This window comes from Salvelinus fontinalis, chromosome 40 (assembly GCF_029448725.1).
Source record: "Salvelinus fontinalis isolate EN_2023a chromosome 40, ASM2944872v1, whole genome shotgun sequence".
Lineage (NCBI taxonomy): Eukaryota > Metazoa > Chordata > Actinopteri > Salmoniformes > Salmonidae > Salvelinus > Salvelinus fontinalis.
In genome coordinates, this window is record NC_074704.1 from 19,735,604 (window position 1) to 19,758,259 (window position 22,656).

Consider the following 22,656-nt stretch of genomic DNA (forward strand, 5'->3'; position numbering starts at 1 on the left):
CCAGGAAGAATCTTTAGCTTTATTGTATAAGGTAAGAAGGGTTAGTGAACTGCACTCTGATGATTGACATGCTAACTTCAGAACAGTTGATCTATAAAAATAAAAAAAACTTCTGAATTAACCTGGTCACAGATCTGTTTGTGCAGTCTTGCAGACTTACTGTCACGGTGATAAGAGTTGGCGTGAGAATGACCATAGGAGTTGGGGAGAGCACTAACAGATCTGGGACCAGGCTACATCAATCTCTGAACACTTCACAAAAAAATGTCACACGGCCCATAGTCCTCGTGTTGGGGTCCTCTGCAAAATGGCAGTTGCAGGGTTGTTGTCCATCAGTAATCCAGTTAAGAGGATGAGCACAAAGTCAGTCCCAATTCATCTTGCATCTGGGCAGCTAAGACAGCTTTAGACCCTGGACGTTGGAACGCAGGTTCAACATTTGTTTCTCTTGATAGACCTTTTCCTGTTTGAACGCCTCTTTGTTGGCCTTCTTTTCTGTTCTTCGCTCCTGTAGAAACATTCAAGCAATATGGTGTCAATGGTGAAGGACAAAAAGCATTCTACAAGATATCTAAATACTTGAACCGTATTCATAGATGACTCTTACAAAAAAAAAAATGTAGTTATACAATGTATATAATCTCAGCAAAAAAAGAAACGTCCATTTTTCAGGACCCTGTCTTTCAAACATAATAACTTCACAGATCGTCATTGTAAAAGGTTTAAACACTGTTTCCCATGCTTGTGTCAATGAACCATAAACAATTAATGAACATGAACCTGTGGAACAGTCTTCAAGACACTAACAGCTTACAGACGGTAGGCAATAAAGGTCACAGTTATGAAAACGTAGGACACTAAAGAGGCCTTTCTACTGACTCTGAAAAACGCCAAAAGAAAGATGCCCAGGGTCCCTGCTCATCTGCGTGAACGTGCCTTAGGCATGCTGCAAGGAGGCATGAGGACTACAGATGTGGCCAGGGCAATAAATTGCAATGTCCGTACTGTGAGACGCCTAAGATCCGTCCTGTCTCCCTGTAGCGCTGATGTTCCTCGCAGTGGCAGACCATGTGTAACAACACCTGCACTTGCTGAGATATAATATACACAGTTCTGGAAAAAATTAAGAGACTACTGCATCTTCTTTGTTATTTTCACCAGTTGTCATTTTCTGCAAATAAATGCTCTAAATGACAATATCTTTATTTGGAATTTGGGAGAAATGTCAGTAGTTTATAGAATAAAATAAAAATGTTCATTTTACCCAAACACATACCTATAAATAGTAAACCCAGAGAAACTGATAATATTGCAGTGGTCTCTTTATGTATGTATACATACAGCTCTGGAGAAAATATATATATACACTGCTCAAAAAAATAAAGGGAACACTTAAATAACACAATGTAACTCCAAGTCAATCACACTTCTGTGAAATCAAACTGTCCACTTAGGAAGCAACACTGATTGACAATAAATTTCACATGCTGTTGTGCAAATGGAATAGACAAAAGGTGGAAATTATAGGCAATTAGCAAGACACCCCCCAAAACAGGAGTGATTCTGCAGGTGGTGACCACAGACCACTTCTCAGTTCCTATGCTTCCTGGCTGATGTTTTGGTCACTTTTGAATGCTGGCGGTGCTCTCACTCTAGTGGTAGCATGAGACGGAGTCTACAACCCACACAAGTGGCTCAGGTAGTGCAGTTCATCCAGGATGGCACATAAATGCGAACTGTGGCAAAAAGGTTTGCTGTGTCTGTCAGCGTAGTGTCCAGAGCATGCAGGCGCTACCAGGAGACAGGCCAGTACATCAGGAGACGTGGAGGAGGCCGTAGGAGGGCAACAACCCAGCAGCAGGACCGCTACCTCCCCCTTTGTGCAAGGAGGTGCACTGCCAGAGCCCTGCAAAATGACCTCCAGCAGGCCACAAATGTGCATGTGTCTGCTCAAACGGTCAGAAACAGACTCCATGAGGGTGGTATGAGGGCCCGACGTCCACAGGTGGGGGTTGTGCTTACAGCCCAACACCGTGCAGGACGTTTCGCATTTGCCAGAGAACACCAAGATTGGCAAATTCGCCACTGGCGCCCTGTGCTCTTCACAGATGAAAGCAGGTTCACACTGAGCACATGAGCACGTGACAGACGTGAGAGAGTCTGGAGACGCCGTGGAGAACGTTCTGCTGCCTGCAACATCCTCCAGCATGACCAGTTTGGCGATGGGTCAGTCATGGTGTGGGGTGGCATTTCTTTGTGGGGCCGCACAGCCCTCCATGTGCTCGCCAGAGGTAGCCTGACTGCCATTAGGTACCGAGATGAGATCCTCAGACCCCTTGTGAGAACATATGCTGACACATGCACATTTGTGGCCTGCTGGAAGTCATTTTGCTGGGCGCTGGCAGTGCACCTCCTTGCACAAAGGCGGAGGTAGCGGTCCTGCTGCTGGGTTGTTGCCCTCCTACGGCCTCCTCCACGTCTCCTGATGTACTGGCCTGTCTCCTGGTAGTGCCTGCATGCTCTGGACACTACGCTGACAGACACAGCAAACCTTTTTGCCACAGTTCGCATTGATGTGCCATCCTGGATGAACTGCACTACCTGAGCCACTTGTGTGGGTTGTAGACTCCGTCTCATGCTACCACTAGAGTGAGAGCACCGCCAGCATTCAAAAGTGACCAAAACATCAGCCAGGAAGCATAGGAACTGAGAAGTGGTCTGTGGTCACCACCTGCAGAATCACTCCTGTTTTGGGGGGTGTCTTGCTAATTGCCTATAATTTCCACCTTTTGTCTATTCCATTTGCACTACAGCATGTGAAATTTATTGTCAATCAGTGTTGCTTCCTAAGTGGACAGTTTTATTTCACAGAAGTGTGATTGACTTGGAGTTACATTGTGTTGTTTAAGTGTTCCCTTTATTTTTTTGAGCAGTGTATATATATACAGTTGAAGTCAAAGTTTACATACACCTTAGCCAAATACATTTAAACTCAGTTTCACAATTCCTGACATTTAATCCAAGTAAAAATTCCCTGGCTTAGGTCAGTAAGGATCACCACTTTTATTTTAAGAATGTGAAATGTCAGAATAGTTGATAATTATTTATTTCAGCTTTTATTTCTTTCATCACATTCCCAGTGGGTCGGGAGTTTACATACACTCAATTAGTATTTGGTAGCATTGCCTTTAAATTGTTTAACTTGGGTCAAACTTTTCAGGTAGCCTTCCACAAGCTTCCCACAATAAGTTGGGTGAATTTTGGCCAATTCCTCCTGACAGAGCTGGTGTAACAGTCAGGTTTGTAGGCCTCCTTGCTAGCACACGCTTTTTCAGTTCTGCCCACATTCTCTATAGGGTTGAGGTCAGGGCTTTGTGATGGCCACTCCAATACCTTGACTTTGTTGTTCTTAAGCCATTTTGCTCCAACTTTGGAAGTCTGCTTGGGGTCATTGTCCATTTGGAAGACCCATTTGCAACCAAGCTTTAACTTCCTGACTAATGTCTAACATAACTTCCTTCCTGACTGATGTCTTGAGATGTTGCTTCAATATATCCACATAATGTTCCTCCTCATGATGCCATCTATTTTGTGAAGTGCACCAGTCCCTCCTGCAGCAAAGCTCCCCCACAACAGGATGCTGCCACCCCCGTGCTTCACGGTTGGGATGGTGTTCCTCGGCTTGCAAGCCCGCCCCCCTTTTCTCCAAACATAATGATGGTCATTATGACCAAACAGTTCTATTTTTGCTTCATCAGACCAGAGGACATTTCTCCAAAAAGTACAATCTTTGCTCCCATGTGCAGGTGAAACCATAGTCTGGCTTTTTTATGGCGGTTTTAGAACACTGGCTTCTTCCTTGCCAAGTGACCTCTTAGGTTATGTCGATATAGGACTCGTTTTACTGTGGATATAGATACTTTTGTACCCGTTGAAAAATTAGTTTTAATTACTCCAACCTAAGTGTATGTAAACTTACGACTTCAACTGTATATATAAAAAATGGAGCACAGTATTCCAACCTTTGACGATTGTTCCAGGAGCTTTTTCAACCATTTTGTTACCAAGCCAACAATAAATGAATTCTCAACATGAACACACAGTAGGGAGGACGAGACAGAGCTATTAGTCATGAGTATAGTAACCCACCTTGCGTTCCTCTCTGATGGCCTGTTTCCTGGCTTTCCGCTCCCCCTTGCTCTCCTCTCGAGGTCGGGGCTGTGTGGCGACTCGGGGCAGGTCTGAGTCATTGATACGCTCCATGTGCTCCGCCTGCTTGGCTGTCAGGCCCCTCCCGGGAAGGACGTCCAGGGGAATGCCTGTCCTGGTGGACACTCGGATGGGCTTTGCCTGAGAAGATAACACAGAAATACACTAAACGGTCATATCAACAGCAACAACGGCCCGGAGCTGATGCCTTGAATTCACAACTTAGCAGCTAACGTTGGGTAGGAAGACGAGCTAAAAGCCTCACAAAATGTTTAATGTTAGACATGCAACTTACTACGTGACAATGTATTTCTTTCTGTTATCTTCGCTCAAACAACCAACAGAGGAAAACATTTCTTACCTTTGGTGGATCTTTGATGATTTTTGGATGGTTATACAAATTTGAATAGGTACCTTGGATAGTAAAGAAAGGAGTTCAATATTCATTAAAAAAAAGAAAGAAAATGTAGTAATTATGGTAATAAAAGATCTAGCCAATTCGTATGTCATCAGAACATAATTGTCATCAGGCATGTACTACAATGGTAACCTTAAAGTGTTAGTTACTGAACAGACAATAGCAACACGTTTAGTAGACTAACTTACTGATAATGGTTTCACAGTCCCACTTCTCTGCTGGTGCCGTCAGGACAATGGTCTCCATCTCCTGTCCCTGTTCCTCTTCATCCTCCTCCTCCTCCCTCACCACTGGCAGCTCTTTAGGACCCAGGGCGTCAGGCCTCTGGTAGCTGAAAGAATACAGTTGATTCAATTACTGTCATTATCTATAGTTAAACACACATAAAGACGTGCTTATGGTAATCCACTGTGTCCAATGAGGACTTTCACCTCTGTCTTTATCTAAGAGTATTGCTATGGCTATAGTTACACACACACTCACTCTAACTCCTTCTGTTTGAAGTAGTCTTTGATGACCTCCTCCAGGCGAGCACTGTCTGGCTCGATATGCCCTTCCAGCTCAGCGTTGTCCAGGGCCCCAATCTCATCCTCGTCAAATTGCTCGAAAAACTATGGGAGACAGAAAGAAACAAGTTCTGAAAACGATACAATGACATTCATTTAAATCATTGTTTGAATTAACTGAATATCATAAGTTGAAATCAGCACCTGAGTGTAGGGCTGTTGCGGTGACCGTATTACCGCCACACCGGTGGTCACGAGTCATGAAGGCAGTCAAATTCCACATGAGCGTTTAGTCACGGTAATTAGGCTTCTCCAAGCTGATGCTGCTGCTGGTGATCAGTAGCCTACCAAACTTGCAAACTGCCTGGTACTCAGCACTCTATTGTCCCTCTAATCACTCTGACATCAACGCAAATGTAAACGAAAATCTAATCAAACACTTCATGAGAGCACATGAGCTCATGTTGCGGCACATTTCTATAGGCTATGCAATTGCAGGAGAAAACAGAGCGATGGCCGCTAATAAAAAGAAGAGGATCCCATCAGCTTTTTATAGGCTAGGCCTTCTATATTTATTTCTCAACTTTCCTAATATTAAGCACATTGCTTCTCTTTACAACAGGAGTATAGTCTACCTGGCTGGCATGAAAATAAACCGTGGGGAAAAACGTCCTCCATCACTATTTAAGTGCATAGATGATGGATTTTTTCCCGCTGCCCGTGTTTCGATGCAGGTGCATGATAATGGTCAAATCTAAATAAGTAAAAATGTTACAAATATATTATTTAGTATATACAAAGACAAGATTAAATTAAGAATAGTCTGATGGCTGACAATATTAGCCTATCACTTGTGAATGATGTCCAGCATAAGAAAAATATATATAATAATTTGCGACTTGTTCGAATCATAGTCGCACACCTCATGTAGCCTAGCCCATCAGCCTTTATGTTTTAATAAGGTTTGTATCGTAATTAATGTGGCCAAATAACTTCTTAAAATTAAGCACATTAATCCACATTACAAGGGGTGTAGAGCCTAACGTGCATACATAAGCAGCGCAAGAGTTTCACGTTTGGGGAAGATCATTTTCACCATAACAATCCACCTCTATTGTGAAAACATTACATGCATAATCGCATTTTAGGTCACTTTTGAGAATGGTGTTTTCCCGCTAATGGAACATTCGCGCTTATAATGTGAAGGCAAAGCCGAATAGTTTATCAACATTTTAAGCTAAATGTTCAGATCTGTTGCTTCCACCACATTGCATAACACATTTTTTTGATGCTTTGTGGTTGTATTAATTTGGGATCCATTGCATCCCACAACTGTCCCAGACTATGTTTGGAATACTAATTTCTAGTACAGAATAAGTAGACTATTGTACTACGGGGGATAGTTGATTGACAAAGGCTAGTGCTTTTACTGTTCGTTAGGCCTACTCATCTTCTTGGCTGACAAAAAGTAAATGTGGACAGTTCTTCCAATATCTTCAATATGCACCTCGGAATTGGATAAGGACGCCCGCAGTTGCATCTGTCTTAACTTGTAGCCTGTGAACAAGACCCGGTCACGTAACGAAGAGTCGTGCTTCGGCTTGCGCAGTGCACTCAGGGAGAAGAACACAACGCAGCACACCGGCCCGCAAAAGGTATGGATTTTGTTTAGGGTGCATTACAGCCACAAAGAGGATGCCGCCGTGAAATTCGAGGCATTATCAAGTGCTTGTCGAATTGTCAATGAGAGACTATTGGAGTGTGTACAGCTTGCGAAAAAAAAACTAAGCAGAGCTCATGCATTTTCAAGCAACTTATTTCAAATCATCATTAGAGTCTCATCATACAATGTATTACAATGTATTAAAAATCAAAACATACAGCCCAACGTGTATTAGACTTCTTAACATGTGGAAGCCAGGAGATGCTAAATGTGTTTGTTAATTAACGGTCAATCACCGCGAGACCGACAGTTATTTGCTTGACAATCACCGACTGACTACATTTTGTGACCGCCACAGCCCTACCTGAGTGTTTATGCTGTTAGATCAGCCAGTCACCCACAGTTGATCTTTTACCAAAGGTCACAAAATGCAACCCAGATCCAAACCCCAAAAGTATGTCCGGGGCTCACTGACCTTCTCAAAGCGGTCATCCAGCAGCGTGAGCTGTTCGTTCCTCCTCATGACTGACGAGGTCATGGAGTATTCTGTGAAGCGAGTTTTAGTCTCCTCGTCCATGAACATGAACTCCCGGGGGCGCCCCTCACCGTCCTCATCACCAGAGACACCGCCCTCAGAGTCAACGTCCCCCTCAGAGTCGCTCTCCTCTTCGTCTGTATCCTCCCACTCTTCATCATCATCACTACAATGAGAGAGAGACAGAGAGGTTTCCAACAGCACAAAGAGACTTGGGAGAGCACAGCTTTATTGTGACAGGACTTCAATTAGCAGATGTTAACCAGCTCTTAGTAAGAAACTGAAACCAAAAAAGCAATCCTCTTTCCAAACAATTGTAACTTGATTGGTATAGCCCAAATTAATTGTACTAAGGGTTGCTAAAAATAAATAAAAATGATATAAAGTATATATTCTTACCACACGCCAACAGCTCCTTTGACATCGTTGGCCTTCAAAATGAAGTCGTCATCCAGCATGTTGTCTGGGTCGTCAAAGTCAAAGTCCTCATCGAGAGCAGCTACGATGTCTGGGTCCATGTCCAGCCTGGGTCCTTTGAGACAAAACATGAGGGACAAGAGTTAAAAACTTAAAGAATTCACTGATTTAGAATAATGACCTGGCGTTTGGTTTTGTTACTGTCGAAAGGCCTCTTACCTGAGATGGGGGCAGCTTTGTTCAACATTCCCACCTCCTCCTCAAACTCTGACGCAAACACAGAGGAGGGCAAGTTGAAGGAGACGGTGTGCTGAAGTTACAAAAGCATAATAGGTTTAATACTTCCGTTTATCACAATTACCTCAAAAATACTGGCTACCCTACTCACTGTTGCTATAAAATGTGTAGTGGTTATTAAGAGAAATGTAATCATGATAGCTAAAGTTGCCCCCATACCCCATCCTACAGTCACTCCTACCACAAGCTAAAATACACTATGTATTGGGGAAACTTGATCTCACAAATGCAAGCCTCTAAAAACTACTCCAGCTAGCTACATTGTTATCAAAGGACCAGATCATTTCAACTTGTATTTACACCATCAGCGGTTTGGTCCAATATATAGCCCAAACATTTACACAACTGTTCCACTCAGTAACAACCACTGGACCTCCTGCTAAACTTACAGGAGTAACCTTTTCCTCCTCCTCCTCCTCCTCCTCATCTTCCTCGTCATCATCATCCCCATCCTGGAGGTCATGGGTACGTTCGCCTCTCTGTGATTTGCCGGATGAAGCCCACTCTACATGCCGAACCGTTTCTCTCAGGTGCTGCAGATAGTTGTAGTCGTCGTCGAAAAACACCCCAAACTCCCTCTGCTCCTCTTGCCGCTTCTCCACATCCACCTGAAAACAGACAGTAGAGTAAGTGGTTACAGACTGACACGAAACATACAATTGTGCACATAAAGCAGGATTTCATGCACCAAATATCTTGGTTGTTCTTGGCCAATGAATATCTAAAACAAATATGTTTTTGACTTGAAGTTGAACTCTCCTACTAGGATAAGTAGCCTAAATATTGTAACCAATGGATGTCTTTTGATGAAAACTGTGACCATTTCTTCCATTGCAACACTAAATACCTTAGTAAAGTCTGGTACATGTACTAACACAGTGGGTACTAGAACCCCTGGGGGTACTTGGTCTATCCACAGGGGGTACTTGACATGAATCTCAATCAAATGTATTTATAAAGCCCTTTCTACATCAGCAGATGTCACAAAGTGCTTATATAGAAACCCAGTCAAATCCCAAACAGCAAGCAATGCAGATGTAGAAGCACGGACTCTCAAGACTCATGAGACCATAGGCCTACTGGTAAAATGCACACGAGTGGGTACTTCAGCGGTACTCCGGCAAGAGCAAAATTCAGTTGACGGTACAGCGAGTATGTTTTCTATGCAATACTCATATAAACACCGTAATCTTGTTTATCGTAATCGGCGTAAAGTCATTAAATCGCCGATTAAAACACTTGCTTTTCTGAGCAATCTTTCGAATTAATAGGACATGTAAACAACTTAAATCGGCGTTCCAGCGGTGTCTCTGATCTGCACATGTGTTGGCACCAGCACGAGTGAAATGAGTTGGGTACAACTAAACGTATGCGTTTTAGAAGTCGTTTTTCCACATACAAACTTTACATGTCCGAACTCAGAATCAAATATGCTTCCCAAAAATAACATGTTCACTGTGGTAGACCGTTTATTTTGATTAGGGATTTAGGCATTTATCAGAGCGCCAACAGGTAACCTTTTCAGATGTGTCCATGTAAACAGGATTATTATGGGAATTGTTATTCTTGCAAAACATGTATATATGTTTTAATCAAACTATTATATTAACCTGACTATCCACAATAATCTCATTATTTTGTGCATGTAACCACACTCAGCAACCTGAAAAGGTTGGGAACCACTGTAATAACACGTTCTTACCTTTTGTGCGGGTAGGAGGACATGCTGCGGTGCTTTCTCGTCAGCAGCGAGAGGGTCCCTCTGACTTCTGTGGACCAGGTGGAAGGTCACCGCTTTCTTCTTGTCAATGAATGCCTTCTTCCTTTTATTAGGCTAGAAAAGAAAGACATGTAGATAATGTAATTTGTTACATAGTCTTTGGGTCAACTGCATCGGGCTCAGATGCAGCAATATGTCAGTGACCTGTGTTGAGTGGTCACTGTTCATCACAAGCCCTTTGTACAGGAGGGTTAGGCAGTACACAGAAAGGAAGAACTGTTCTGAAATGTAAATTGATGTTGTTCATGGACTAGCAAGTTAGCTAACTTAGCTTAACTGGCTAACAACCAACACACAAGCTAGTTGGTTGGCTATTGCTTAAACGATCAATCTCACCCACACTTGAAACAACATATTAGCTAGCTAACATATTTGATTTACTAGATATTGACAAGCACAACAGTTGGCATTATTTATGTAACGTTAGTAAGTTAGCTAGCTACCTATCTGTCGACATAGAATGGAAAGCTGAAAGTGTGCTTACCATAGTTCAATTGGACCGCTGTGAACACACTTTCAAAGTATTTTTACAAAAACGTTTGTGACAGTTTATCTCGCGCTAAAATAGTGTCATTTACGGGGATTAAAAAAATAAGTCAATGTTGTTTATCCACGCGGACTCCTTCCTCACACGCTGCTGCTACCATTTTTGGAACAAACCATTTCACAGGACAAAAGGGGTGTAGTTTGTTCACTTCATACAATATATCAGATTGCTATACATTATCGAATTTGTATTAATATATTATGTTGCCAAAGTATGTATTCTCTGTATGAAATAATTGTTAATTGAAAACCAAGCAACTGGAATGTAAGTAGCCTGGCGGGTAGGAGCGTTGGGCCAGTAACCGAAAGGTTGCTTGATCGAATCCCCGAGCTGACAAGGTAAACATCTGTCGTTCTGCCCCTGAACAAGGCAGTTATTTTTTTTTAAATGAACAAATCAATACAGAAAGTACATGGGGGAACACAAGTATATATAAATAATATACAAAGGACAATTGGGCTAGGGCAGGGGTGTCAAACTCAAATACCCAGTGGGCCAAAATGTAAAACCTGAACAAAGTCGCGGGCCAACATTGAACAAATGAACCTTTTAATATGGACCCAAACAAGTTTTGCTTTAACAATGAATATGGAACAAGCATCGCTTATTACCATACAATATATAATTTAATAGTGGAGACATGCAAAATCGAATTTTAAAAGAAAAAACACATCAATGGCATTAATTTATTAAATAAATAAAATTTTAATAAAAATCGTATGCCTCTTTTCTATTTGCAGCCTTCTGATTTAAATACCAAAATAAACTTTTTCCACTGGCTAATAATTTTACAAATAAAATGATAATAAATCAATCAACCATTCAAGCCCATGCCTTGTAGCAAGAAAAAGTGCACAAAGAAAACGTTAATTATTGCACACTGATCTAATCTGATGTGCCCAAGCCAGATACCTGGCATCTCTTCTTGGATGCTAGTTCATCAATGTCTGGGCTCAGGCTCTGAGCTGAAGAAATCTACTGTGTTCCTGCTCAGGCTCACGTTTGAAAATGCTTACTTTTTCTCTGGGCATACGAGGTCACAAACTTTCATCATGCACTTTTTCACGAACTCTCGCTCATTAAAGGGCCGGGCTGATTTTGCGATCTCTGCTGCCACTATATAACTAGCCTTTACAGCAGCCTCACTTTGTGATGTGGCTTTTTTGAACATATTCTGTTGTGAAACCGAACTTCTTTTCATCTCCTCTACTTTCTGGCTCCTTTGAGTCATGTCCAGGTCCTTGTATTTGTCATGGTGTTTCGTTTCATAGTGTCGTCTAATGTTGTACTCCTTACTTACAGCCACGTTGACTCCACAAACAAGACAAACAGGTTTGTCTTTTACATATGTAAACAGATATTCTGCCTCCCACTTGTCCAGAAAGCTCCTGTTTTCAGCCTTTCTTTTAGCGCGCTGACAGTTGTAGCGACTATGTTGCTATGACTTCTGTCACAGAGGAGAGGGCGTTTCTGGGTCGTGTCCTGATTGGCGCGCGAAAACAACAGCAGAGCATTATGGGATTCGTAGTATTAGCGGTGAATGCGCTGTATAATACCGGTGGGCCAGCTCTAGTAGTAATTTGGTATTGTCTCGCGGGCCAAATATAATTACCCCGCGGGCCAAATTTGGCCCGCGGGCCAGAGTTTGACACCCATGGGCTAGGGGGTACAATATCACATTACACAAGGACCTTAAGGGACAGACATACTTATAACAGTTTTTTTTGTTAGAATATTTAATTGTCTTAAAATATAATTCAATTTATTTTTGTAAGGTAAGAAAATGTGTTTTGTTTGTAAATTTACATTTGTGAATATGAAATTTGGCACAACGAATAATCAAATTAATTACATAAAATGGTTTCAACTTATTTCTATCGTAGGTAAAGAATCCAAGCAGTACATCTCTACACATTAGTGCAAAATCTCCATAAATGTGTTCAATTATAAATCTACTGATGTCTTGCCACAGTTTCCTTACATGAATACAATGCCAAAAAAGATGCAACACGTTTCTGGGTGGTCATTACAAAAGGTACAATTTTGTTTTTCTTAAACTTCTCCATATAGTGGTTGTCAGGATAATATTTATGAATAATTTTAAAGGAAACGTTCTTAATTTTGTTAACAAGTAGGTTCTGAGGGTCAGGTCTTGACACTTTCCTGAATAATAAAGTAACACCTGAGCAAGGTAGTTCCCCGGGCGCCGATGACGTGGATGTTGATTAAGGCAACCCGCCGCACCTCTCTGATTCAGAGGGGTTGGGTTAAATTCGGAAGACACATTTCAGTGGAATGCATTCAGTTGTACATTGACTAGGTATCCCCATTCCCCTAATACATGTGTTCCCCTTCAGTTGGTATAACCCAGACGACCAAACTAATCGATAATGAACAGGATTCGCTCACAGCGTCATTCAGCTCAAGACGTCCAGATATTTTGTGTAACCTTTATTTAAGAAGGTAAATCAGATAAGAACAAATTACTATTTACAATGACGGCCTACACCGGCCAAACCCGGACGTTGCTGGGCCAATTGTGCGCCGCCCTATGGGGCTCCCAATCACAGCCGGTTGTGATACAGTCCGTTTTATTTTATTGGCACGAAATCTACAAAGCTTTTGTAATGTGAGATGAGCAATAGCCAATGAGAGCTCGCTAGAGAAGAAGCCAGTGAGATGACTTTATTTCGCATCACCCATAACGTGTAGACTCTAGAGAAGGAGCGATGACTACTGTTAGTATATGTTTGTACTTACCTTTAATCAAAGAAAAATTGTCAAATCGCTACAGCTCTGAAGTTCACAAGCAATGTTATTAATTTCTAAATGTTGGCTAGATATTTCAACTCTGGCAAGCGTGAATGTCTGACTGAAAATATTTCAGGCTGCTTTGAGCCACAGCTCCTTCTAGCTACATTAAATCACATTGTTTTCTCGAGACAGCGTGGTATCGACAATCCTCAACACCAAGTGAAGAATCTTGCAGCGTGTGATGTCAGAGCCCAAAATCAATATCGACTCATTGGAGATCCACCAAAATATTTGCTTATTTAAGTAGGGCAATTTAATTTGTTTAATTTCTTCTTAGCATGCTGAGAAATATATTCTACATTTGAATATTTACGGACAAATCTAAAGCTCAGACACAGACAGCAGATATTACATTTTCATAATGTAATTTTTATTTTGTTTAATCCCAAACTGAGAAATCAACTGAAACGGTGTCAACATGATGAAACTTTTAAAACTTGATCAGTGCATTATTTATTATTGGAGCAACTCTGTAAACAGAATTTAACACAAATTCTCCTGATTGTCAAATACAAGAGGCATAAGTTCCAAACTGTGGCCCAAGTATGTTGGTTTCGTTTTAAAACAAAATGTCTCTGAGTGAATTCAAGAGAGACAAAGGCATACAATATTAAAACATAGCTATAACTATATAGCATATGTTTTATGCATGGATTATAACTAGTGTATTCGCTAACCTCGTTCAACGACTCGATATTAGTGTATTTGCAAGCAACACATATTGCACCCCAAGCCTGTTATTTTTCTTTGTTCTTCTGCTGGATCCTCTTCAGACGTTCATGGAAAGGAGGAGGAACTGAAAAGACAAAAGTTATTTCATAATCAAAAGCAAATCATGTCTTGGTGGGCACATCACACCGGATGGACTTTACAGTGGAAACATATTATACAAAATGTAATGTTCATATTATACAATGTTTATTATACCTGCAGTATGTTCATGTTGACCTGGCCTGTCTTGCTGTTGTCCAATGCTTGGAAAACCCCTGGGGGAGGACAAATATATATATTTTTGTCAACAACCAATATAACATTGGGTATGTCCAACAACTCCAAAGCACTAAACATCTGAGTGTTTACTTGTTCCATGAAAATACAAGTTATTTGAGCAGATATATCCCATAAGGTGGTACAGTCCCTTGGTACTCACTGAACATATTTTCCAGGCGGACGATGCAGGTGAGGTAGTCATCAAAGTCGATGTCGTAGTTCTCATCAGCGAACCTCAAGCCAAGCAGCTGGAGGAGCTTGGTGTTCAGATGCATGCCTTGGATGGTGGAGACAGAATGTTACTAGTTAGGCTCTGATTCACACCTAAAGTCACACCTTTGTCTTTCTGACCCCCTGAAAAGTCTTCTTGAGAAAGTATGGGAGTACTCACAGAGAAAGAGACCTTCAAGATCAAAAGACAGGATTCAACACTAGCATTCTACCATTGAGATATGACCTTCTATGCAGGCATTCTGTTCTAACCCTATGTACCACGCTATAGTCTCTCACCTGCTGCTTTCAGAGCTATGCGGAGCTCATAGGAGGACATCTTCCCTGACCGGTCCGTGTCATAAGAAATGAAGAGCATCTGCAACCAACGCCATAGACATCGTTATCACCTCCACTCCACACACATGTTCAATATTAAATTGACGTCATAGGCTATTGTATAACAATATATATGATATTGTAACAGACAGCAACATGTAGTCATGCTGTACTTACAATCCATTTCTTCATCTTTTCCCAGAAGACCTTGAACTCCTGAAACTCAAGCTGCCCTGAATTGTCAACCTGGATTGATCTGTCAAGGCAAATAACCTACATGACCAAAAGTATGTGGACACATGCTCGTCAAACATCTCATTCCAAAATCATGGGCATTAATATTAAGTTGGTCCCCAATTTGCTGCTAAAACAGCCTCCACTCTTCTGGGAAGGCTTTCCACTAGATGTTGGAACATTACTGCGGGAACTTGCTTCCATTCATCTACAAGAGCATTAATGAGGTCGGGCACTGATGTTGGCCGATTAGTCCTGGCTCGCAGTCGGCGTTCCAATTAATCCCAAAGGTGTTCGATGGGGTTGAGGTCAGGGTTCTGTGCAGACCAGTCAAGTTCTTCCACACGATTGACAAAACATTTCTGTATGGACCTCGCTTTGTGCACAGGGGCATTGTCATGCTGAAACAGGAAAGGTCCTTCCCCAAACTGTTGCCACAAAGTTGTAAACACAGAATTGTCTAAAATGTCATTGTAGGTTGTAGTGTTAAGATTTGCCTTCACTGGAACTAAGAACTTATTGGAACTTATTCCTCTTCCACCAAACTTTACAGTTGGCACTATGCATTACGTGAGGTAGTGTTCTGGCATCTGCCAAACCCAGATTCAGCCATCAGACTGCCAGATGGTGAAGCATGATTCATCACTCTAGAAAACACGTTTCCATTGCTCCAGAGTCCAATGGTGGTGAGCTTACATCACTTCAGCCGAAGCTTGGCATTGCGCATGGTGATCTTTGCCTTGTGTTCGGCTGCTCGGTCATGGAAATTCATTTCATGAAACTCCAGACGAACAGTTATTGTGCTGATGTTGCTTCCAGAGGCCGTTTGGAACTCAGTAGTGAGTGTTGCAACCGAGGACAGACAATTTTTACACGCTTCAGCACTCGGCGGGTCCCATTCTGTGAACTTGTGTGGCCTACCACTTCCCGGCTGAGCCGTTGTTGCTCCTAGACGTTTCCACTTCACAATAACAGCACTTACAGTTGACCAAGGCAGCTCTAGCAGTGCAGAAATTTGACGAACTGACTTGTTGGAAAGGTGGCATCCTATGACAGTGCCATGTTGAAAGTCACTGAGCTCTTCAGTAAGGCCATTCTACTTCCAATGTTTGTCTATGGAGATTGTATGGCTGTGTGTTTTATTTTATACACCTGTCCGCAACAGTGTGGCTGAAATAGCTAAATCCCCTAATTTGAAGGAGTGTCCAAATACTTTTGTATATATAGTGTATATTGTAAAAGCATGAATCCAATATTGATCACAGCAATGCATTTTCCAAAGCCTCATTATAGGCGTTTAGGACAGATGAAGGATACATCCATCAGGTTGATGATGCTGTGGCAGGTGTTGAGACTCAGACCGTCAAACTTGATTTCTCTCCCTGAAGGAAAAGAGAGGAACATCAAAACAAATTCCTAAAATAATCATGACAATATTATAGAACCTGTAATCCATGAAGGTATAACCCCACAGACCCAGAGTGTGCAAGTAATTTAGCTTTAAAAAGAGTCAAGAGTCAACCTATGTGCATGTGGATGTGTATTCAAATGACATTCACTGAATTGCTCTTTATGCTAACGTCTGAGTTGTAATAACACACAATGGATGTGACTTTTAAGAGGAGGGCTGCTTACTCCTGCTAAGTACTCCATTCAACACCTGCTGAAGCTCCTTGGCAGAGATGGCCTGGTCCTAAGCAGAAGACACAATAGACAAAATATGATATTCTGGCTATGACCAATAGGGGGCGCACACGTTTCAAAGTTTATTCGCCACAGGACACAACAGGCGTAAAACAGTACAGTGACATTTTTACATCGAGAGCTCTTTCAGGTCAGTGCCAGTACCTTATTCAATGTGCAGGGGTACTGGAGTGGTCGGGTTTATACATAAAAAGTGACTGGTTGTAGGATATACATGTAAACAAGGCTGAAAAGTGACTGGTAGCAAGAATATATAAATACTTATGGTAATATACAGTACTAATGGTAATATATACATGTAAACAGGAGTAACAGTGACCAGTAGCAGAAATAGATAGATACTAATGGAAATCAATAATCAATTAACCGCAGCGTAAATGGTAGTAATAAATCGAATCAACAATAATTTTAGCAGCAGCGTAGGAGTGAGGGGGTGTAAGTGTGTGGCATCAATTATGAGTGTGTGAGTGAGGCTGTATGCGAGTGTGTGTGCGTGTGAGAAAGAGTGACAGTGAAGGTGTGTGCGTCAGAGTGGGTAGAGTGTGTGGATCGTCTGTGGGAGTGGGATATTATAAGAGGGAGAGCAGTAGTTGTTAGCCATTTAACAGTCTTATGGCCAGGGGGTACGATATTACTGTTTTCCTTCGACATGCTTATAGTATCTGAATCAGGGACATTGCCAGTTTAGCAGAAACAGCTCTCCTCATTTCTTAGAATATTTGTATTTTCTTACCGAACCAGCAATCTTTTCGAACATTCTCCTCAGTCCCTTCTCCTCATCCGTCTCCTCCTCTGGTAGACTGGGCATTGGAGGCTGAGAGATACATCACAATACATCATCACCAGGAAGTAAAGAGCGTCTCAGTTTTGTGATATTCAACAGCAGAGTACTTACATCTGGCAAATCAGCATCTACTGTGTTACCCATCTCCCTGTTGATGACAACATCCCGTGATTAGCCTTTTTAAATCACAAACATGAACTTGTCCAGCAAATCTTACATTGAACGACAATTTAGGCTACATGCAATATTAAAAGTCAAATAAATCTTAGTGTAGATTGGCTACAGCCATCAAGTGCTTTCATTCAACCTTTCTCTTAACCAACTATCTGCTTGAAACTAATACTGATACACAGACAATACTCCCAAACGTAAATATCATACATGGTTCCGGCTGCCTTCTCAGAGAAGATGCGTATGATGAAGTCGGCCTCGTCGTGGGGCTGGAAGGTGGTGGGCACCAGCAGGTAGTTCCCCGGGGGCAAGGTGAAGCGCTCGGAGATCTCCCTCACGTTGATGTAGGTCTTACTGCGAGCCTTGGACCCATTGTAACGGAAGAAGTCTTTCCCCAGGTGGTCCTCATCTGCAGGGGCCTGAGGGAGAAGAGAGAGGGAGGGACATGTTTTTAAAGACCCTTCAAATAACGAATGAGTTATTGTACTAGGAAATTGAAAACCAATGTATTCCTATTGTTTGTGCATATGGTCTCTTGCATGTAGTGTCTCTAACCTCGTAAAGAGCAAAGCCGATGGTTTGCAGGTCCAGTCCCTCTTTCCTGAGCGCACGGCGGTTCTTCTGCATCAGAGCGATGACCACGCTGCACTTATCATTATTATCGTCAGCATGCAGCAGGGTCAGCTTGAACTGAGGGTTGGTCCAAAATGTATCTGGGGGAAAACAGGTTTAAATGGTTGTATTATTGCTGGCTGGGCTGGAACAAAAGCCTATATACACTCTCTGGCATTCCAGAATCAAGGTTGGTCACTTCTGGCACAGTGGATTCATCAAAGATACAATTGGCATTCCTTTTATCTGAGTCATCAAACTTTGTATGAACCAAGCTGACTGTCACATTACGAGGCTCAGACGTTCAGATAGAAATGTACTGTGTAGAATATATATGTTAATCATGTATAATAGGGAATCAAGCCAAGTCTATTCCTTACATTTCTGTCTGCAACCTTGTCCTCTCACCTATGAAGTTTCTGCAGCCGCCTGCGGTGGAGCCACGGATCCAGTTGCCCTCGAACATGTTCACCTCCCACTTCCGCTTGGTGTCGTTCGTCAGAGAGTCCGGCGTCAGGTTGCAGATCTCTACCTTGTCGTAGTTGGCCTTGAAGTCCTCAAACTCCATCCTGAAACCAGCAACCATTTTGATTCAGAAAAGTCTTCACTGTATACAGGATTGAACCCAGACCTTGTCCGGTAACTGTTCAGGGCCACTGGAAAGCCTATTGCTGTTGAACATGCGGGATGTAGTTCCAGACGTAAAACTAAAACTATTACAATCGCTGTTGTTACTAACCAGAATTCACCATCATCCACGGAGTTCTGAAGAATGCGTTTTTTCTCAGAACTGTCGATCACATTCCACTCCCTAGACCTGTAAGAGAGAAAGCAGATAACAGAATAACAACGTTCCCATAATGCGTAGTGTATGCTAGTTTTTATTCCTACTCATCTCAGCAACGCCTGATGGAAATTAACTGCACTCACTCGTCACTCCAGGCACCGTTCCATTCCACCTGTCCCCAAGGGTTCCTGATCCTGATCAGCTTGACCTTTTTCCCTCTGTAGTTAACCTCCTCAAGGCCTGTGATGGAGTAGGCGTGTCCCTTCACCAGTCCTGAAGCGGTCTGGGCCTCTGACTCAGCAGAGCTGGTGATCTGGAGAGAGGAAAAATCACAATCTGTATCAGTCACCAAAGACCAGGACTGTCTCTCAGACCTGGACCCGTATTCACAAAGTGTCTCATAGTAGTAGGAGTGCAGATCTAGGATCAGGTCCATCCTGTCTATATTATCTCATTCATTGTGATCTAAAAGACAAAAACTGATCCTATATCTGACCAGCACTCCTATTCTGAGACGCTTTGGAAATACAGGACCTGGTGTCTAAGGACCCCATGTATAATGGCCTTCCACTGAAACTGGTTTAGGAGGCCCTTACGTCAATAGAGCAGCCCATCATTGAGCCTCTGTCGTAGGCCTTCTTCATGATGTTGAAGAAGTCGGTTGGAGCGCTTTTGGTCTCGTATGTCTCCCCAACGCCGCCGGTGAAGTCCTCCATGGCCTCTAGGGTAGAGCCTCCCTTCAGGGACTCATAGCTCCCGTTCAACCTGACAGGACAAGGAATGAAATGGGTTAACTAGGGATACAACGGGCGCCAAATAGCAGACATTTGAAAATTAACCCAAGCTTTGCAGCTAGTGTCTGCATGCATTTGGTGAAAAATTGGTTACAATCATCCAATACTCATGTTTTACATGAACTACACGCTATCAAGCAAAACGTGACGATAAGTGACAATAGTTGTACAAAACACCTATTTTAGTTTGCGTAAATGTTATACCTGTACTTTTCAAAGTTTACAAGTTACACATACTTGGCATAGGCCTTCTCCAGCAGTGCACTCCAAAACTCGTTGTTGGAGGCAGAGTGGAGCAGCACCAGGCGGTTCCTCACAGCAGGCAGTCGGTCATCCACCACCACGTCCAGCCATCTGTTGTGCTGCCAGAACTGGAGGAGAGAGACATGTCAGACTATACTTACGGATGACTTCCTTCAACTAAAGAATTGTGTAATCACTGATGTCAATAGAGTAAGTACTATGTAACAATTAACATTTAAGACTCAAACATTCTGTGAATAATGTAATATTGTCATATAGATAAAACGCAATGTTCTGTCAATAAATGTGATGGGCAGTTGATAGCTGTGTAGTGGGCGAGTCTACCTGGAAATGGAAGATGCCAGCGTAGCTGCGGTCAAAGCCCTGGTCGTTGGGCACCACTCTGGCCATGGTCTCCTTATGGAGGGTCAGAGAGGCAATGGCCGCCAGGAGCCAGCAGTCCCCTGGGTGAAAAACACGTGATGAGTCAGGACCTACAGACTGAAAGCCATGGACATAACCTCCCGTCTTAGGTGTCGTATATAATGCTATAGAGTCTAAGTCTTAAACTCAAGGCCCGGGGGCCACATCAGGCCCGCAATCTGTGGTCTTGTGGTCCCCAGACAAATATCGCATTGTTATTTCTAGTGTTTGGATATGGATGTATGATATACGATTCGTATCATATAAGAAGTACTATGTATACAAACCTAGTGCTCCTTGACATATGTCTGTCCTATCAGCCCCACCAACTATGAATTCGGGATTCTCACAAAGATCCTGTAAAAGAATAGGAGCAGGTGTAAAAGGCTTCGTGACAGTGGAGAAACAGGTTTAAAACGGAGATGGGGTTTGGAGTGACTGCCGCTTCGGGAAGGTGTGTTCACATTCCTGGCGTCTTAAATCAGTCAAAGTCCCCAGGGACGCAGAAACACAGAGAGACGGTACAGGTATTCATTCACAAGGATCAACCAAGAGAGAAATGCTTCAGGATCACAAATAGGATCTTAGTTGGATCTTTCCCATTTTAGTCACTAATGTTACAGGGAGAGATGGTTTTCTTAAACTCTTAAGATTAGCTAACCTCTCTGAGCACATAACCTGTCAACCACCACTCCCAGCAACGTCAACAGAGAGAAAACATTCAATGCATGCTTCAAGGCTACATTCCAGAAGACTGTGCCCTACACGTGAGACAGGCACGTACAGTATCTCCAGCTTCATTTGTGTACATAGGACATTTTAAAGTTCAAAGTTTCAAGACAAACACTACAGAAAGGGAATTAGATATTAGCCAGATAAAAGTATCGGCTAACACATTCCTCTCTTGCAGAACTGGTTTTAAAGGGATGGTTGGATAAAAGCTCGTACTCAGACAGAACTGGCTTGGTCTTGAGGTTGGTCTTGATATTTTACCTTTATTTAACTAGGCAAGTCAGCTAAGAACAAATTCTTATTTAAATGACAGCCTAGGAACAGTGATATTTTACCTTTATTTAACTAGGCAAGTCAGCTAAGAACAAATTCTTATTTAAATGACAGCCTAGGAACAGTGGGTTAACTGCCTTGTTCAGGGGCAGCACGACAGATTGTTACCTTGTCAGCTCGTGGATTCGATCTGGCAACCTTTCGGTTACTAGTCCAACGCTCTAACCACTAGGCTACCTGCCGCCCCTATAATGTGAATAAGGTAAATATAAGGATTATAGTCTTCTATACTTTAACATTGCAAAGTGTCTTGCCTTCAGAACAAATGAGCACAATCTACCTAAACAGAGACCCCATCCAGGCCATTCACTCTCAACGATCAACTGCAAATGTTCTAATTACACTAATTACCACTGTAATTACTGTATTCTTTCAGTCACATTAGCTCCCTCGGAGTAGACCATTTGTACTGTAGCTTACATACCCCAGGTCTCTTCCATTCAAAGTTGATGGGCACGCTCTGGCTGTAGTAGAGGGATGAGTCGCAGGCAGGGAAGTCTGGGTCCTCAAACAGTTTCTTCTTCTGTAGACACTCCTGCCTCAGCTGCTCAAACGTCTTCCCATCCGCTTGGGTGCTGATCGACTTGGCGGGCATCTTGAGGGCTCAGACTAAAGGGGAAACTAGGGAGAGATGGAGAAGGACGGTGTGTGTGTGTGTGGGGGAGAGATGTCCCTTGTTTGTGAGCAGTGACAGAGACTGGGAGAGAGAGTTGCGTTGGGTGTTTTGCAAATCCTGTTTCTTTGATGTGTATGTGGTTTGGACGGCGTGACAAGCCTGTCAAGCAGGTGGGTAGATAGGTACACACCCTCCTGACATAAACTGGTTTGTCCATTCCCACGGCAACGCACCTTACCTCACCCACTTTCCCTGCCCAACTGGCTGTTACTCCTCACTCGCTGATATAGGAGTTCACTATAGAATGTGTTCTAGAATGTCAGGTTTTAGGTAGTGACAGATTTGTCATCACTGCTAACATGTTATGCATATTTGAAATGGAACAGCACAAGATCAAGTTTTAGATCTTAAACATCAGGATCAATTTGTGGAGAAATGGTTATTAATAGGCCATTTAAAAATAAACTGTCAATTACAAATAAAAGGCTGATATAAACA

At 42.5% G+C, this 22,656-nt stretch overlaps 2 protein-coding genes across 2 annotated transcripts; both read right to left on the bottom strand.

Moving 5' to 3' along the window:
• Window positions 1-5: 5 nt before the first annotated feature.
• On the bottom strand, window positions 6-10,497 carry LOC129839374 (protein LTV1 homolog). The gene is made up of 11 exons (XM_055906777.1): window positions 10,310-10,497; window positions 9,748-9,879; window positions 8,435-8,653; window positions 7,968-8,058; window positions 7,731-7,863; window positions 7,272-7,497; window positions 5,111-5,238; window positions 4,816-4,958; window positions 4,571-4,623; window positions 4,150-4,350; window positions 6-508 (listed from the first exon to the last, which is right to left on the bottom strand). The coding sequence occupies exons 1-11, from the start codon at window positions 10,310-10,312 to the stop codon at window positions 395-397; spliced, it is 1,443 nt and encodes a 480-aa protein (XP_055762752.1). The 5' UTR covers window positions 10,313-10,497; the 3' UTR covers window positions 6-394.
• Window positions 10,498-13,608: 3,111 nt separating this feature from the next.
• LOC129839143 (calpain-9-like) lies at window positions 13,609-22,513 on the bottom strand. The gene is made up of 19 exons (XM_055906421.1): window positions 21,967-22,513; window positions 20,765-20,834; window positions 20,400-20,518; window positions 20,049-20,182; window positions 19,614-19,782; window positions 19,161-19,330; window positions 18,970-19,047; window positions 18,639-18,799; window positions 18,174-18,331; window positions 17,829-18,037; window positions 17,559-17,595; window positions 17,397-17,477; window positions 16,595-16,652; window positions 16,277-16,341; window positions 14,903-14,971; window positions 14,687-14,765; window positions 14,337-14,453; window positions 14,114-14,172; window positions 13,609-13,982 (listed from the first exon to the last, which is right to left on the bottom strand). Exons 1-19 carry the CDS (start codon window positions 22,135-22,137, stop codon window positions 13,956-13,958), a joined length of 2,031 nt encoding a protein of 676 aa, XP_055762396.1. The 5' UTR covers window positions 22,138-22,513; the 3' UTR covers window positions 13,609-13,955.
• Window positions 22,514-22,656: the final 143 nt, after the last annotated feature.